Raw genomic sequence first — 18,851 nt, 5'->3', positions numbered from 1 at the left:
ATCCCCATAATATTATCCTCATTCATTTCCATGCTATATGATTAATGCAGTTGGAAAAGGAAACGGAAGAATGTCTGTTAATGTACTAGATATTTTTCATCCTAGTGAGTCATATGTGTGTGTAGGTCACTTGCCATGTATATCTTTCTAAAGATATTTGTATATACTTTGCATACTGTTTGTATATACTTTGGATATATTCCCTGTCACTAAGTATTATTTCACAAAATTATTTTAATGACTATTTTATTCTATTGTATATCTGTACCATATTTTATTTAAGCTTATATTTTTGAGGGGCATTTAATTCAATTCACTTTTGCAATTATCAATAGCACTGTAATAAACATCATTGTAGCTCTTTACCAATATCTCTTTTATTTCTTAAGTATACATGCTTAAAAATATAGTAACTGGTAAAAGCTCATATAGAATTTACAATACAATACATTTAATATATATTCTCAAACTGTCTTACAGAAATTAATATAAAATATGCATATCACTATTATTTTGTTTGAATTTTTATTTTTAATAGAGTTAGACAAGTTTAATGTGCTAATTTCCATTATATTATTTTTATATTTGTCTACTGAATGATTTTTGGCTACTTTTCTATGGTGTATTAATCTTTTTTATATTAATTTATAAGGAATTTTACATATTTTTGTTTTGGTCAGCTAAAATTCTTTTCCTCTTCTCCATTGGTTCTGACTTTTCCTTCTGGGTTAAGACAAAATAGTCCTAATAAGATTACTAATGAATGTTTTTAAGCATAAAGAGGGTCTTGTGTCACTTTTCATATGATTTACTTAAAATTTCTCAGTCATAATTTTAATTTTGAATCTTCTATCTTTCTCGATTCTACTTTTATTTAGCATAGACTTGTTTTTTTTTTTTCTGAATTGACTGGAATGTGTTTTTCCAAATTCTAGAAGTCTATGAAGGGGAAATGAGACGCCTCTCCCTAATTCCTAATGTTCTCTTCCATGTAGAGGAACATCTATTATTCCAACACTCCAGCCTCTGCTTTATACCCTTAGTTACTCCTCCTGGGAAGGTGGAATGACTTATCTGATTGATGAGTTTCAAAATGCAGTCCTACCTCCACTGCTATAGAGATGTGCAGGAATCCAGCACTTTCTGTGATTAGAGTGTCAAGTTTGACAAATTCTAGAGGTTGGCATTAAAATGTTCATTTGCTCCAAAATATACCTTTACCAATAATAAAGATGTAATGAAGATATTTTGGTCATCACTTGATAGATTGTTTATTTACTTTCTCTATTAGTGCAGAACAAAGGCTCTGTATTTTGCCTCCTCAAACAACGGATACCTTGTGCATTGGACCAAGTTATGAAGAAGTTAACAGGAGAAGAAGATTTAGGAGCGAAAGTGCACCCAAGAGTTTTGGGCTTTTGATGGGGAGTGGGGATTTTGACCTAAGCGGCATGAAGTGACACTTACTTTGCCATACTTTTACAGTTTATACTTTATGCATAACTTTTAACTAATGAGACTCCAACAAGTAGCTATGAGTCTAAACCTCTGACAATGTGGAATTTTAACCTCCATAGGTGCAATATACAGGTGAGTGAATAATTTTACGTGGGTGCACATTCATTTCTCCAGATGTGCACATTCATTTCTCCAGAGGCCATACTGCTAGCGCTGGGCCTTAAGCAAAGGAGAATGCTTCAGCAGAGGCTAAGTCCCTTGAAAAACGAGAGCTAAGTGAGCCTCCGCCGAGCCATGTGTCCTATGGTCCTCCACAAATGTAGGTTGGGTAAATTGAGCCAACCTCGGCAATTCCATGAGCAACTATTGCTGGAGTTTAAACTTGGACATGTAGAGGAAGATTTTCCTAAGCAGGTAATGATTTGATTATAAGAAAAAGAAAATCTTTTCATATAAATGTTTTTTAGACAATAAGGGATGAAAAATCATTTGTTGTTATCACTTTATTTTTCAGCCATGTCTTCAAGAAATATTTAGCTCCGAGACCAGTAGAGTGGGATGGTTAGGCTGCTCTAAATTGTGTCACTCTTTTATGTTGCTGTAAACTACCTTTGTGACCCAGACATGGAACTGTGGAGAATTCTTGAATTCTTGTCGCTTGTGCACAGGCTCAAGAGTTAGCTCTCACCAAGTGGGCTCAACTTGTCCCTGGATTTGGCTTCAGAGTTCCCTCTTGTAGTCAGGAACTTCCCTTTAAATGGGTGGTAGATTTCATTAATGAACAATAAAAATAGGTGGCTTAACAGAAAAAGAATATTGTTTCTTGTTATAGTGAGAAAGGAAAAAACTCAGTGAAATTATTGCAAACCTAGAGACTAAGAAGGTAGTTTAAAGATCTGGACTTGAAACACTCTGTTTCCAGGAATCATGTCTGCTTAGGAAATCAAGTGACTTATAAAGGTTGCTTCCATTTTCTAATCATAACAGGAGCAGTAGGAAAAAGAAGATAAAGTAAAGCAAAACAAGTTAATTAAACTGGAACGAGAGAGAGAGAGAGAAAAGAGAACAGTTTACAAACCCATGTAATTGAAAATGATAAGTTGAAAGCCAGGAACCTGGATCCCCGAAACTATTCATTGCAATATTAAAGCCACTGAAAAGAGTAAATAGCATGTGTTCCCCTTAAAGTCTGAAAGATCTTAAAGAATGGGAGACCTTGAAAAGATACAGGCATTACCTGGACCCTGAGAAAACGTATGAAAGAACTATATGGAACAAGGCATAGAAAAGAGAAGACATATTAAGGGACAGGTGTGCAAGGTGATGATAAAAGTCCAGGACCTGGTTAAATAAACTGATAGGAAGATGTATTCTTGACGGGATTATTGAAAGGAGGGAACTAAAGATAGATAAGCTTTGTCAGAACAGTGGGACTTTGGCAGACCCAGACCTACTGACTTCATATTTCTCAATTAGAATAATTTCCCAAGGTAAAATCTGGAGAATAATGTTGTAGAAACATTGGCAACAGCGTAATATAGAAATATTGGCAAAAGCAAAAAAAAAAAATGTAAAAGGAGAAAGGCATCCAATTTCAACAAACGCTGCTGGTTTAAAATGTGTCATTGAATGAAGAGAAGGAAATGGCAATGAAAGTTAAAATTCTAAAAATTCAACAGAACATTTCTTGGAGGAAGAGGAAAACAGCTGAGGGATGCAAAACAGTAGACACATATTTCATTGCAACCTACCCCCAAAACAACATCAGACAAGTAAACAAAAACAAAAACAAAATGTTATGTGAGACCTGGAATGTGTGAAAACCCAGGAAAGACGTTGTCTACAGAGTGCATGGTTACTTACTTACTTATACTATGAGATCACATGTTCAGAAACATCAACCACACCTCAGTTCAGGATCTGCTGAGAGCAATCTCCACCTGCAACAAATGTGGGCATTGTACCTCCCCTGGAAGGCAGGCTTCCCAAACCTCACTGCAAACTTAGTGGAAACCCCAACTGTGAACATAGTCCTGAAAATGCCTGCTCATAGGTCTCTTAGCTCAGAACCATTGTGTTTAAAAAAAAAAAAAAAAAAGTGAAGGTCACTCAGGAAATGGAAATGAAGAGATTTTGAATATGCTGAATAGGAAAAAAAGAAGAGTAAAAGCATTTCGAGTAAGACCTACTAACTACAATTGCCATACTTCTTCTGTAAGTGTTTTTCCTTCCTTTTTTGCTATATTTTTCCTCTGTATTTTCCTCATTCCCTCAAGAATTGATGGAGAACTGGAATTGAGTTACATATCTCTTAGCACTCATATCAGTGGTCAACTCAGTACCTCCTACGTAGCAGGCATCCAATAGCAGGCATCCAATAAACTAACACAGGATATTAGCAAAAGAAGAATAACATTGGAGAAAATATGAATTCTCATTTTTCTTCTATCATAATAAGTAGAAAAAAATAAAACTATCTAAACCTCAGTTTTCCTATCAAAAATAAGAGCACTAATACCTGCTTTACTAAATGCCTTTTTATTTCATTGAGAAAATTGAATCAATTATAGATGGGGAAATATTTTTTAAAGCCAGATATTATGTACTTTAGATCAGAATAACAAGGAATAATGAACAAAAATATGTTTTCATTGTTACCATTCATTTCTCCCATCTGTAAATTTTCAAAAGCAAGACTCATTTCCTCACCAAAACCTTCCTCAATGCGTTCTTCACATCTTTGTTCCTCAGACTGTATGTTAAAGGGTTCAGCATAGGAATTACAGTTGTGTAAAACACTGAGGACACCTTCTCCTGTTCCAGGGAGTTACTGGAAGGGGACTTGAAATACATAAATGTGATAGACCCAAAGAAGTTCCCCATAGCCATGAGATGAGAGCTGCAAGTTCCAAAAGCTTTGGACCGGCCCTCGGAGGATCGGATGTGAAGGATGCTGTAGAAGATGAAAGCATAGGAAATGAAGACAGCTAGGGTGGGCACCAAGGTATTAAATCCTGCAATGATAAAAAGCAGAAGCTCATTGAGGTGTGTATTGGAGCAGGAGAGGTTGAGGAGAGGAAGGACATCACAGAAGTAACGGTTGATGATGTGGGATTTGCAAAAGGACAGTTTCATCATGGCGTTCGTGTGGACCAGGGCAGAGAGGAAGCCCAGGATGAAGGCAACCAGCACAAGCAGTGAGCAGACCGGAGAGGACATGATCACATTATAAAGCAGTAGGCTACAGATAGCAATGTAGCGATCATATGCCATCACAGTCGGGAGGTAACCCTCAGCCACCACAAAGACCACAAAGAAAAAGAGCTGTACCATGCACTCAGAATAAAGGATCATATTCTTCTCCCCTAGGAAGTTCACCAGCATTTTGGGGGTAATAACAGAGGAGTAGCAGAGATCAATGAAGGACAAGCTGCTGAGGAAATAGTACATGGGAGTGTGCAGCAGAGAGCTGACTGCAATCAGGAGAATCAAGCCCAAGGTCCCCACCACTGTCACCACATAGATTCCCAGGAACAGGAGGAAGAGAGGTCGCTGGAGCTCTGGCTGCTGAGTTAAACCCACTAAGACAAACTTGGTTGCTGTGGAATGATTTCCTGTGACCATTCTTCTTCAGAGGTTTCTGTGGAAATGGAAAATAAGAATTATTTTAAAATAGATCTTCAATCTCTTTCCACAAAACCAGATCTGCATAAGGGAGGTGGACAGAAATAAAGAGACTAAATCATAGCTCTCATGATCTCTGGTCCTATCTCCCTAAAGCACACTGAGCCCCCTCTAAGTTGGTCCCAGCATTTCATGACAAAAAAAGTGCTCCTTGCCTGACTTAGAAATATTCACCACCTGAATTTGACAGCAAAACCAAAGCCCCTTTTATGGTGAGAATTGCTAACAGTCATTTGCTGATAGTTAAATAGAAGAAAAGATTCTAATTACTCTTTCAATTTCCCCAGATTTCTCACACTCTAAGGCCTGCAGGTATCTCCTACAGCATCTGCAAATAAGAAAAAAATGATGTCTGGGTGCTGACAATGGCTACTTATTTCCATTGGAATGGTGGTTGGCCTGCAATTGGATATAAGGCAACTAATCATTGTTCTACGAAGAAAAATGTGTCTAATAGTAAAGGGTAACAGCTCTGCAGAAGCAGAATTATTCATCTAACACCCTCTGGCCCTCCACTAAACTGGGCAAGGATGGGAGAGGCAGAAGAATTCACTACTGGAATCACTGACAAAGGACCATTTCTTGTAACCCAGGTGCCCACTAGCTGTAAAAGTTCATAATGACAGTCTCCTCATGCCTCAAGCATTCCCAGAAGTGCCGGCTGGCTTGAACCCTAAGATTGAACCAAGATCTCCTTACTTCTGAGACCTGAAACCCCACTGAACAGCCCTTGCTGTGGAAGGAAGAGCTGTTTCTGAGGAAGTCTGAAATGAATGTTGCTATTGGTGTAAACATTGAACTTTCTGAGGCTCAGTGTCCTTGGTGGTTTGGCCTCTGGTTCTGAAGAAGTAAAAGAGAGGGCTATATTTTCCCCAGAAGAAGTGGTGATATCTGATTAGTCCAACCTCTTGCAACATAAACTGGATCCCAGATGGAGCCATCTTAGGTGGATGTGTATTTTGGTAGTATTCTAGTTATTCTATTCTTCCATTTAGAAACATTCAATGGTTCCTCATTGCTTTCATGAAAAACTCCAAATTCTTTACTAAACATTTAAGACCTACAGTAATGAGCCCCCAGCTTAACTTGTAAGCTTCTATTTCCTGACCCAATGCATCCACCCAAGCATGCTGTATTCCATTCACATAGGACAGTTTGCGTATGGCAAACACTGGACAGTTTTCATGCTTCTCTACCATTTAAATTCTGTTGCCTCTGCCTCTTTCTGTATATCATCTACAGTATTAACAGTCATCTTTCTTAGCTCAACTGAAACGCCACCTCCTTTTGAAATCCCCGGCCCCCTTTGAGTCCCCATAACATTCCACATATACCTTCATTTTAACATGCAGTGTATGTGACGGCTGTCTCTTTTATTCTCAAACTCCCTGCACTAGGCTTTAAGCTCTTCAAGGACAGGGACTGTTTCTACCCATCTTTGTGCCCCTAATGCCTAAGGCACAGTGGACATTCCATATACATTTGTTGGAGAAATGTATTATGTTCATGGTCATTCCTCAAAGATGATGGGGCTACTGGAGGGAGGGGGGAAAATTACCAATTGCATAATTTTGCACAACTTCACTGTCCCCCATCTTTTAATCAAGTTAAGATCCAATTAAATTAATGTTTTTTCTCTTTTTTTAGATGCTAGTCTTTTAAATTACTATATATCAAATATGTCTATAACTACACATAAATGAATAAATATAAAGTGTACTATTTTTATTTTAGTATTGCCTTTTCTTTTCCTTTGTTTCTTGACCTCCCATTCATAGAACCTTTAATTAACTTCCCCCTAGTTAATTTTCTTTCTTTTTTTTTTTTTTTGTGAGGAAGATCAGCCCTGAGCTAACATCCATGCTAATCCTCCTCTTTTTGCTGAGGAAGACCAGCTCTGAGCTAACATCTATTGCCAATCCTCCTCCTTTTTTTTTCCCCCCAAAGCCCCAGTAGATAGTTTAAGGTCATAGTTGCACATCCTTCTAGTTGCTGTATGTGGGACGCGGCCTCAGCATGGCCGGAGAAGTGGTGAGTCCGTGCGCGCCCGGGATCCGAACCCAGGCCGCCATTAGCAGAGCACGTGCACTTAACCGCTAAGCCACCGGGCCAGCCGAACCCCCTAGTTAATTTTCTACGTGCTCATATAAGTTTACACACACATAGAGTTTTGTCTTTTGCTTAGAATGTAGGACAATATTATTACACACAATTTATTTTTGCATCTTCTCTTCTCATTCAAAGATATCTTTAGAATATTCCTCCAAGGCAAAGTGGTAGCTCTAATACATTGTTTTAAATAGCGACATATTTTAAATAGTGACAAATTCAGTGATATAGATATACCATGGTATATTTACATCTTCTTATTGATAAGCATTAATGTTTTTCTAGATTTAAAAAAAAATTTGCTACTATTAAATATAATGTCATTAAAAAATACACACATACACATATTAGTTTTTTATTTTTTTTAAATAATTTCCCAGGAGAGATATTTATGAGTCAGAGTTTTTAAATATTTTCTTTATATAAATGGCACAGCCTTGATGTCCAAAAAATACTGTAATACATATATTTTTGGTATCAATATGTGAGTGCCCTTTTTCCTGCATCCCCACTAGCAGTACATATTATCTGTTTTTGCCAGTTTGTTGGGTTTTACATGATAGATCATTGTTACATAATTTGCCTTTTCGTCTTCTAATGAATGTGAGCACTTTTTCATATGTTTTTGGCCATTTTGATTTGTTCTTAAATTGTCTATTGTATTGTTTATCACTTTCTTTTTAATTTGTAAATACTCTTTGTCTGTTATAGAAATTAACCTTCTGTCTATCCTCTGCACTGCAATATTTTTTCCACTCTATTGTTTATTTATAGTTTTATTTATGGTATCTTTGCTAGAAAGATTTTTAAATATTTAAATAGCTGAATATATTTGGCTGTTTAATTAATAGCTTCTAGATTTTTGGTCCTGGTTAAAAAGGTTTCTTTAAATAATTTTTTTTCTAAATATTTATTTAGAGAAATTTTTCACAGAAAATGAAGTCTCAAGTGTAGCTTAAGGATGTGCAAATGTGGAAGAGATTTACTTCAGATACTAGGACGGTTAGAGCCCAAGTATAGGCATAAAATCAGCATATATCTCTAGTGCTCTTGATGAAACCACCAACAACATAGACTTAAATCATTTTGGGTATAGTAAGAAAATCAAATCCAAAAACTTAAATAAGAAATATTATCTTGCTAATATTTTCTCTGGAACATAGTAGGTACTCAGTAAATGCAATCGTTCTTCATGAAAAAAATCTCTTCAAAAATATTACCCTATTGACTTCCCTCCCCAACTTGAGGACCAGAAATTATTCTTTGGGGGTCAAGAAAGGAGTACAGCCTTGGGTAAAGTGGAAGCAAGACAAAGTGATCTGAGAGCCAAAGAATGTGAATGTTTCAATAGGAAAAGTAGGGAAAGAGCCCAGGCTTGGGGTTAAAGGTTTATTGGTGGGAGATTTCCAAGTGAAGCTTGAAATGGGCTCAGGCGGGTGTTCACTAGTCATTCCTGAACAGCAAGGCATGATTGTGCTTACTTACAAGGCAAGACAGAAAATGACTGTTTTGAAATGCTTTACTGCCACTTCTCCAAGGAGAATAAAGTAGACTTCCTACTGAAACCTTCTAAGGATGCACATTTTAATTTTGTTAATGCACTTATAACACCTAGAGGAGGTAGTCTGCCTGTATTGAAAAGGTGACCAGAGACCAAAATGATTCTTCTTCTTCTTCATTGATTGCATATTACTTCTAAGTGCTTTACATATATCATCTTATTTAATTCTTCAAAAACCCTTGAAATAGTAGGTACTATTTTTATCCCTATTTTACACATGCAGAAACTGAGGCACAGAGAATTTAAGTGTACTGTCAGTATTTGATCCTAGGGAGTCTAGCTTCAGAGTCCTTGTTCTTTTCCACTAATCTCTTCTGCTTTTACTTAAATGATGGATTAATATCTATTATTGACATCTCTTCCCTTCTAACTCATTACACAACCCTCAGAGACTGAAAGACTACAAAGTAATTTGATCATTATAGAATGGTTCAGATTTGAAAATGTTTCAAGGAAAGGACAAACCTAGGACAACAACGGGAGCAGGGAACTCATGCATTGTGAGCAAACTGGTGACATTGCACATCCTGAAGTGGTTTAAAATAGGCCTAATAGAGATCCAACACAAATTTCTTGATCTCTGAATATTACCTAATGCTGACTGTGGCTTGGAAGAAATACAGAAAAGAAAAAGATGTGTTTTTGGCATTTGAATAGTCTGTTACCTAAGACAATATTAAATGCCCACAAATTACTTAAAGAACATTTTCCATAGCACCCTTAAAGGAGCACACTGAGGCACTGTGTGCTCATAGCTTAGAGTAGCATTTCCCAGACAATGCTCTTGATGTTCTGTGAAGAAAAAGAACAAAATAAAACAGACGTGCTTCTATTTCCAAGTAAGTGTTTCCATTTGCCTTTCTTGGAAGTCTACAGTGAACTTTTGTGCATTAAAGGCTTTAAATTGTCCAGCTAGAAAGAAATCTGCTCAACTTTGTGAACTCAGTGCTTCTTATATTTAGTTGGTAACGAAAATGTTAAATAAATTTAACAAGGGAGAGAGAAATGATAGCCTACTCAGCAAACCAATGGAAAAGCTTTAATGCAAAGGAGCTTAATTCAAGGGCTGACTCCACTGCAGATGAGTTTGCAACATGGCCTAGTCATTTAATGTAAACCTCAGTGTTCTATTCTGTGAAGTAGAAGCAAAATACCTGCTTCAAAGTTTTATTGTGATCAACTAAAATAATGAATTTGTCCTCAATTTAATTCAATGAATTGAATGCAAAAATGCTAATCAAAATTTAAGGTGTTTTTTATATGATTGAATACAGAAAGGAACAAAATATGGGAAAACGGAAATACGTTACCTCAGTATGAAGACAAGACAGACATGTTTCTTCTTCATCTTAGATCCTTCGTCTTGGTTTGCAGGGTAAAAATATTTTAAGCATTTAGGGTAGTCTTGTTTTTAAACATTTGTGTCTCTAGATTTGGAAATTTTGAGAGGGGTTGGAATTATTGAGTCTTTTTTGGAACAGTTGGGGCGAAGAAGATTCTTTATCCCAAAGGGCGTGCCTTTGCCAAGTGCTTCTGAGGCCAGGAGGAAACAGAGCAGGGCTAAGCAGGCTTAATGGAGTCTTAATCTATCTCCTATTGGCCTGATAATATTCTTCCAAGATAGATGAGTGGTGGGAATCTATGTTTGGTATTCTGTCCAATAATTAATAGTCTATCTGAGATTGTATCTGCCCTCGTATCTTTCTCTCTTCAGGGCTGGTTTATGTAGGCTGGTGTACAAGAAGGTAAGGAAAACTAATAATACGTTAACCAGAAGAACTTTAGGGAAGCAAAAGCTTCAGAGTCATATGGAAACCCCAGTGACACTCTCTGCACCAGAGCTGGGTGAACTTAGACTGGGAATCACTCCTCTAGGAAGTTGTGACCCAAGCTATGAAGAAGTGACAAGGCAAGATTAATAGAAGAGGAAAAAGGAAAACACAACCAAGTGGAAAAAATAATGGGGCAAGTGGTCCTGGGTAAAGCTAAAACATTACACATGGTTAGCATTGTTGCTAATTACCAGCTGTCCTTCTGTTAGATGGGGTACGATGACCATAAACGAAACTGGACACTTACCCTGATCCTGCACAGAGATTGAAGTTCTTAGGAACTGCTTATTTTGCTCATGTCTCAGGTTCTTATTACAGCCGAGAATAAACAAATCCTCTTCTACTGCCTGATGTGCACGTCTGTATGTCAATGATTGAATTATTTGGTTGGCTAAAATTAAACATCAAGATTCATCTGATAGTACAAACTCTCTGGATCTTGAAGCAAATCACGATATTAAGCTTCCCCAATCTTAAAGCAAGAGGGTGACATGATATGTAACTTTTACATGAGGCTTATTGAGCTTAGAGAGATCATTAGAAATACTTGACTCCTCTGCACACACAGGTCCCACAAGACCTATTGAGCCTAGAGATTACTGGAGTGCTCAGTGTTTAATAACCCTTTGCAAAAATAATCATATCATCCTCTGGGCTCCCCTATTGCGCTATTTCCCAAGAGTAGTAAATGTCTTGAAAGGAGTTTCTTATTTTATATTTTCATGTTACCGATGAGGATTCTGAAACACACAGAAATTAGATCAATAATTCCCAAGAGTGAGTCTGCAGTCAGTTGCTGGTTCTTGACTACAATTTCATCTATCAGTACAAAAAAAAGAGCAGAGAAAAATATGGAAATGTAAATTTTTTCTAAAGCTGTGTTTATTCAATGTAAAGGCTGTCCTTTATTTTTCTTTTTTTATTGTAGTAAAATATACATAATGTAAAATTTTACATTTTAAGTGTACAGTTCTGTGGCATGAAGTACATTCTTATTGCTATTCAATCATCATCACCAGCCATCTCCAGAACTTTTTCATCTCCCTCAACTGAAACTCTGTACTCATTAAACAATAATTCCCTTCTCCCTCTCCCCAGCCCTGGCAACCACCTTTCTACTTTCTGTCCCTATGAATTTGACTACTCTGGGTACCACATAAGAATGAAATCATACAATATTTCTCTTTTTATGTATGGCTTATGTCACTTAGCGTGATATCTTCAAGATTCATCCATGTTATAGCAAGTGTCAGAATTTCCTTCTTTTTAAAGGCTAAATAATTTTCCTTTGAATGTACATATCACATTCTGTTTATCCATTTACCTGTCAGTGAAACTTGAGTTGCTTCCCACTTTTTGGCTCTTGTGACTAACGTTGCTATGAGCATCAGTGTAAAGATTTACCTTTTTTTTGAAGTTATTATCCCCACTTTATTTTTATTTTTATTTTTATTTTCTTGTGAGGAAGATCAGCCCTGAGCTAACATCCGATGCCAATCCTCCTCTTTTTGTGAGGGAAGATTGACCCTGGGCTAACATCTGTGCCCATCTTTCTCTACTTTATATGGGACGCCGCCACAGCATGGCTTGATAAGCAGTGCATCGGTGAATGCCTGGGATCTGAACCTGCCAACCCCAGGCCGCCAAAACGGAGCCTGTGCACTTAACCACTACGCCACCGGGCTGGGTCCCCCCGGCCCGGCTTATTTTTAATGCTGTTGGGATTCAAAATACCCTTTCATTTTATGAAATTGTGCTGATAGCAGATGATAGTTATATTTCTTGATTGGTTGCTTATTTGCTTATTTGAATGTCTTTACTTGGCAAACTAAAATTTTGGCAACTCTATCGTGGTCCTTCATTGGAATTTTAGTGTCCCGGGAAATCCAAACCCTGAGAACTGTAGAGTTTGGTAATATAGACAGAAGTCTTGTTTGCCCTTCCTCAGAGCTTTTAACAGGTCAGAAATCTGCTGGGACCCGGAGACAAATTCTCCATGTACTTTTTCCACTGAACCAATCTTCAATTACCAGAATTCAGAGATTATTCTACATCTGCTCCTATACTGTTTCCTGTGACAGCAGTTTATGTCATTCAGTGGCTCGAGCAGCCTCAATCCACTTTTTGTTATTACACCTTTCCACAGTACTACCCACTCCAGGATAGCTAAGGAGTGTGTTCTCCTGACTTAGAGCCACTGTCAAAGGGAAAGCTAGCACTTAAGGGCCACCTCAGCTTTCCTATGCTGAGCCTGCTAGAAATACCAGGTTTCCCCAGTGAACTCCCTTCTTTAAAGAAGTCAATTTGTAAAGCACCCAAGCATCTCTAGCGAAGTTTACACACAAATAATATATTAGTACAGTTGATTCAGAGCTGGATTAGCTCAGTAGTGTGTTTTAGTTCCAAACCTGCTTCAATAATCAAAAAATAAAAAATAGCACTGACTATTCTTCGTACTACTACAATTAGTAATACCATTTATAGATAAGTATCGTATAGTGATATAGGAATAAGCATTTTACATATATAATGTTCTTCCAATCAAAATAACTGTGTCACTCTGAGAAAGTCATTGAAACTCTCTGAGATTCAGTTTCCTATCTATAAAATAACAGAACTCAAATTATTTTCCAAATTTCTTCGTGGTGTAACACTTATAATAAGGAAGATTCAAAGCAGGAGGGCAATTTTTGTGGTCCAGCTAGTTTTTAATTCCGAAGTCATGTTAAAAATTCTTTTGATTTCATCCCAAAAATTGTTCATGATGAGGAGTAGAAAGAGCCCTGTGTTGACATTCAGGAGACTCCAGCTCCAGTTTTGGCTCATTATCTGTGTCTGTGTTCAAGTCACTTTAAAGTTGCTGAACTTTAATTTTCTTATCTGTAAAATAGCCCCATCTGCTTCACAGGTAAGTCATAAATGAGATAATACATAATACAAAATAGTTTTGTGAATTATGAAGCACTATAAGAAGTAAGAGACTGATAAACTCTACAGCCCACCTCAAAGGCAGTCCAGGAAGTACGAATAATTAATGTTCTGCCATTCACGTATGTTTTCTTTTCTCATCCATGCAGATATCTTCCTGGGAAATATTATGCTGTAGGAAGGGCAGTGGTGGCGGTAGATTTGTTGGCTAAGTATGACATATAGGACCTATTCCTGCCAGCTTAGAAAATATCTGAATGAAATAGAGAAGGTCAGATAAAGTGTAAGAGATTCTACTTTTAATCAACCCAAGGAATTAAACAGTTTCATGAGAAAAAGAAGTGAGATCATTGTGACTGGCTAGAGTACTGGTGCTTGTTGTTAAGAACCTACAAATGCTTCTAATGAGCTTCCAGGATGTAGAATATAAAACAAAATATATAAATTTTTTATATATTGACTGACTTTGATAATAACTTGGACTAAATGAATAACCTTTTTCCAAACATGTAACACATATCCTAAAAGAATTACAGTACGATTTTGTGGTTTTATGACTAATATGGTTTCAGAGTAATTTTTTCTATGCTATTGCCTCAATCAGTCTTCTAAGAATCTCAGAGAGAATACACAATTTTAAAATAGTCTCGTAGGTCCTTGTTTCCCTGGGAGCCAGTGGTAGGCTGAAAAATGTCTCCCAAAGGCTGTTTACTTCCCAATCCCTGGAATCTGTGCAAGCTGCCTTGTACGGCAGAAAACACTTTGCAGATGTGACTAAGTTAAGGATCTTGAGATGAAGAAAGTATCCAGGATTATACTGGTGGGCCCCAAATGCAATCAAATATATGCTTATGAGAGCAAAGCAGAGGGATATTTCACACAGAAGAGGAGGAGGCAATGTGACCACGGAGGTATAGATTGGAGTGATGTGGTCACAAGACAAGGAATGTCACCAGAAGCTAGAAGCAAGGAGCAGATTCTCCCTTAGAGCCTCCAGAAGGAACTAGGCTCTGTCAACACCTTGATTTTGGTCCATTGACACTATTTTTAGATGTCTGACCCCCAGAACTATGAGAGAATAAATTTCTGTTATGGGAATCTGTTATAACTGCCACAGAAAATTAATATAGGGCTCAAGACAAAGGTTCGTTATTAGCTTTTTGCAAGAAGGATTTTCACACACATTTCACATCCCTAGTTTTAAGCTGTGTGAAGCCCAAGAAATTAGCAAACTGAGCCTGGAGACAGTATAGGATCTCATCCCACATACAAATGGTGAAGGTATAGAAATGTAAATTTGAGAAAAAGTCTGTCTTAATTTGAGAAAAATATGCCTCTTTATTAGTTTCTCCATTTAACCTTGTTATGCTCTGTGGCAAAAACTACTATAAGTTCCACAATTAAGCTTTAGTCCTTCTATTTGAAAGCTAACCATCCTCCCATACATATTATCCAGCTCTATCCTCTTATCTTGCTTTATTTCTTTATAAAGTATTTTGTGACTTGACTTTATATTATATATTTGTCTCCTTGTTTACTGTCTTTTTTTGGAACTAAAACCTAAATCTAATGAAGGCATGGACTTTGTGGTTTTTTGTTCATCTTTTTATCACCAGTATGAGGAATATTGCCAGACATTGACTGGGCTTTCAAAAGTATTTGTTAAATGAATGAACAAGAGAATGACTGAATGTATGATTTCAAGTCCCTTCTTCATGGCCATACTCCTCAGAATATACAAGGGGCCAATGGCCTTGAAAAATTACATCCACTGAATAAATCACTTTCAAATGGAAGTTGTCTAATCACTATAGCACAAATGATGAGTAGAAATTTTCTCATTCTAAATACTAAAATGTAGCTAATGTAGACATGTAGCATTAACTTTTTAAGCAGTTATACTATTTACTGATATTGACTCTAGTGTCAACAAAAGTCCTTAATTCTCTGCAATTACCCAGTGTCTCTCCCACTGTCTCCATTTTTGTAGCACTATAGGCTCATATTACTCATGTATATTTTAATCTCTTTAACTATGTCCATCACTCCAGCTTCTAGAGGTCTTTGTGAATCGTAATCCCGTCATCCATTAAATTAACTGTTCTCACAACTTCACATCATCTGCAAATCTGATAAAAAATTCTTTGATATTATCATTCCAGTCATTGATAAAAACCAAAACTGCTAAATTATATACTAGATTCTGAGCTACTTCATGCTCATACCTCTATAGAGCTCTCTAGTTCTACACCTAATAGTGGAAAGATCTAGAGGTTATGCACTGATGTCTAGACTGATGTCCCAGTGCAAGGAACCACCGATGAGATTGTGTTTCTGTTCTCTGAGAGGGTTAGGTCTCTGCACCAAAGGGAAATGATGGATATAGGCAACATAACAGGGTGATCAAAAACTGGAACTCAGACAGAGAGTAAGAAAGAACTATAGAATTCAGGGAGAAAAGAAACATCATTGCCATCATTAAAATGATTATTCTCATACAAAAAAAAGTTAAATTCATTCCTCAAATTGGAGCCACACTCCAATAGACTTTGTCCTGGATAGTCATAGCCTAAGTGATGGCTTCCAAAGAGAGGCAATGCGGTTATGCAGGACAGTTATTATTGATCTTAACTGAATGTATATAAGTTGTTGGTAAGATGAGGCTAACCTAGACATATCTTATTTTACCCCTCACAGTAAACCTAGTCTCCTCTCTCTCTCACTCTCTCTCTCTGTCACACACACACACACACACACACACACACACACCAAAATCAACCTACAAGTTGTTCTTCACTGTCACCTTCCAGAGCTCTGTCTTGATATTCTCAATATCTCAATTATAAAGGCTTTGGGACTGAAAACAACCCCTTTTCTCAGTAAATTTAAAGACACCTCTCTTCCTGCTCTCCAGGAATTTTGAATCAGTTAACATCTTCCCTTTTCAAACACAACTGTTAACTCACTCTCTAGCTATCAAGCACTTTTAAAATTAACATCTTCAAGATATTGCTTTTTATGTTTATTTGTCTTCCCTCTCCTGATAACTCCTGTTCCTCTAATACATGTAAAATTTCCAAAGATTATATTGACTATCAGAAAATTTTATTGTTTGATAATCTCCCAAAATGTCTCGATTATTTTTAAGTAAAAAGTATATATTTTATACATAATGATGAATTTTATCTCTTAGAGAGAGAAAGAAATTACACAGAGCTCGTGACAACTTTTGATTTGGTTCATTTTCTTTTTCTCCTTATGAGAATCCCCTTTGTGAGGATGACTGCCTTCCCCCAATCACCTTCCCCAGTGCATTCTTCACATCTTTGTTCCTCAGGCTGTAGACCAGGGGATTCAGCATGGGGATCACTGTGGTATAGAATACTGAGGATACCTTGTCTTGTTCCATAATATTGTTAGAAGGGGGCTTGAAGTATGAATGTTATTGACCCAAAAAAGGTACCCACGGCCATGATATGAGAGCTACAAGTGCCAAAGGCTTTGGACTTTCCCTCTGTGGAGCAAATACGAAGGATGCTAGAAAAGATCAAAGCATAAGAAATGAATATAGCCAGCGTAGGTGCTAAAGTATTAACTCCTCCAATAATAAATAACAGTATCTCATTGATGTGGGTGCTGGAGCAAGAGAGAGTCAACAAGGGGAGAATATCACAAAAATAATGACTGACAATATGAGACCCACAGAAGGACAGCACTGACATGCAGGTAGTATGGACTGTGGCCCCAAATAAACCCAGTGAATATACCACAGCCATCATTATGGAACAGACCCTATGGGACATGATAGTTTTGTAATGCAGTGGGTTACAGATTGCAACATAACGGTCATATGCCATAGCGGTCAGAAGGTAGCCTTCTGCAATTACAAAAATTAGGAAGAAATAAAGCTGGGTCATGCACTCCAGAAAGGAGATAATGTTCTTCTCTGACAAAAAGTTCACCAGCATCTTTGGAGTAGTGACAGAGGAGTAGCAGACATCAATGAATGACAAATGACTCAGAAAATAATACATTGGAGAGTGAAGTTGAGAACTGATGGCAATTAAGAGGATCATGCCCAGGTTCCCCAGCACTGTGACTACATATATTCCAAGGAACAGGAGGAAGAGTGGCAGTTGAAGCTCTGGGCGTTTTGTTAACCCTTCAAGGATGAACTCAGTCACTGAGGAATGACTTGAATTAGCCATTTCTTACAGGATATTACCTGTAGACCGAAATAAGTGAAAATAGGTGTATTAGAGTTATTTTCTAATTCCCAAAGCAGAATGAAATGCCCTGTGTTGATTGGTTCCACCCCTCAGCTGTCCTATGACTCAATCCTTTCCAGGGACCTCTTAAAAACTCAAGGAAAAAGACCAAGAGTGTAACCCAGAGGCTTGGTTTCCCCTAACACTCTCAAATGCTCCTCTAAGTCAGAGCCCTTTCATTTCGCTCACAGGCTTAAGCCACTAACTATCTCACTTTGAAAGAAAGACAAACTTTCAAGCCTTAATTGGTTTTTCATTAATATAATTAAAGGAATTTTAACGCCCTTTTTCTCTGGGCATATACCAATAAAACCTTCAGACTTGGTTGCAGCATGGCTTTAAATCTAGCTCTGATGATATAAAAGTAGTCCATTTCAATTTCTCAACCCATTTACACGAGTCAGCACAATTAATATTCTGTAAAACTAGGAACTGAGAAACAGAAACGACTTCTATAAAGAGACTGTGAGTACAAAAAGAAATTATAGAAATGACTACTCAGTTCAGGTCTTCATTCTCCCACTTTCATCCTCTGGATAGGTCAGGAAGTTCTTCTCTTCAATATAGATGTGGTTGCCAGAAATGTGGTGCAAAAAGCTATTTTTTGACTATGTTTTAAACTTTTCCTGTTCAAGAAACAGCATAGAGGTAAGATTGGCTTTCATGTGTAAAACCTGAACCATCAGCAAGTCAGTACTTCCCTCCCTGATTCTTCCCTGCTGTCTATAATAAGGGCAAATGCTCACTGGCTTTTCTCTCTCAAAGCTGTTAGATCAAAACTGGGGAATTTCTCCTTTAGTGACTTAGTTTCCCCTAAAGTCCATCCAGAGTATTCAGGGACAAGAGTGTCCTGCTTTCAAATATATATTATCTAAAGAATCAAGTTTGATAATTTTTCACTGAGTCACGTTGAATAGTACAAAATGTTCCTTTGATTCAAGATGCTCAGGAGAGAACACTGGAGGATCTAGACCTTGATTCACTTTAAATTCCATCTTCCAAAATGAGAAA

At 37.2% G+C, this 18,851-nt stretch overlaps 2 protein-coding genes across 2 annotated transcripts; both read right to left on the bottom strand.

The window, feature by feature from the left end:
- Positions 1–4,155: 4,155 nt before the first annotated feature.
- On the bottom strand, positions 4,156–5,082 carry LOC131407848 (olfactory receptor 8D1). Its single transcript, XM_058544451.1, has one exon. It carries the CDS (start codon positions 5,080–5,082, stop codon positions 4,156–4,158), a length of 927 nt encoding a protein of 308 aa, XP_058400434.1.
- An 11,746-nt stretch (positions 5,083–16,828) lies between these two features.
- LOC131408174 (olfactory receptor 8D2-like) lies at positions 16,829–17,780 on the bottom strand. Its single transcript, XM_058544722.1, is given in 2 exon segments — positions 16,829–17,009; positions 17,011–17,780. Coding segments are annotated over 2 exon segments (951 nt in total).
- Between the last annotated feature and the right edge of the window lie 1,071 nt (positions 17,781–18,851).

Source organism: Diceros bicornis, chromosome 7 (genome assembly GCF_020826845.1).
Source record: "Diceros bicornis minor isolate mBicDic1 chromosome 7, mDicBic1.mat.cur, whole genome shotgun sequence".
NCBI lineage: Eukaryota > Metazoa > Chordata > Mammalia > Perissodactyla > Rhinocerotidae > Diceros > Diceros bicornis.
The sequence above is the reverse complement of the archived record's forward strand: the minus strand, read 5'-3'. Positions and strand labels throughout refer to the sequence as shown.

Excerpts from the sequence above, each read along its gene's own strand:
- LOC131407848 (XM_058544451.1), bottom strand. The coding sequence starts at position 5,082 with ATGGTCACAGGAAATCATTCCACAGCAACCAAGTTTGTCTTAGTGGGT.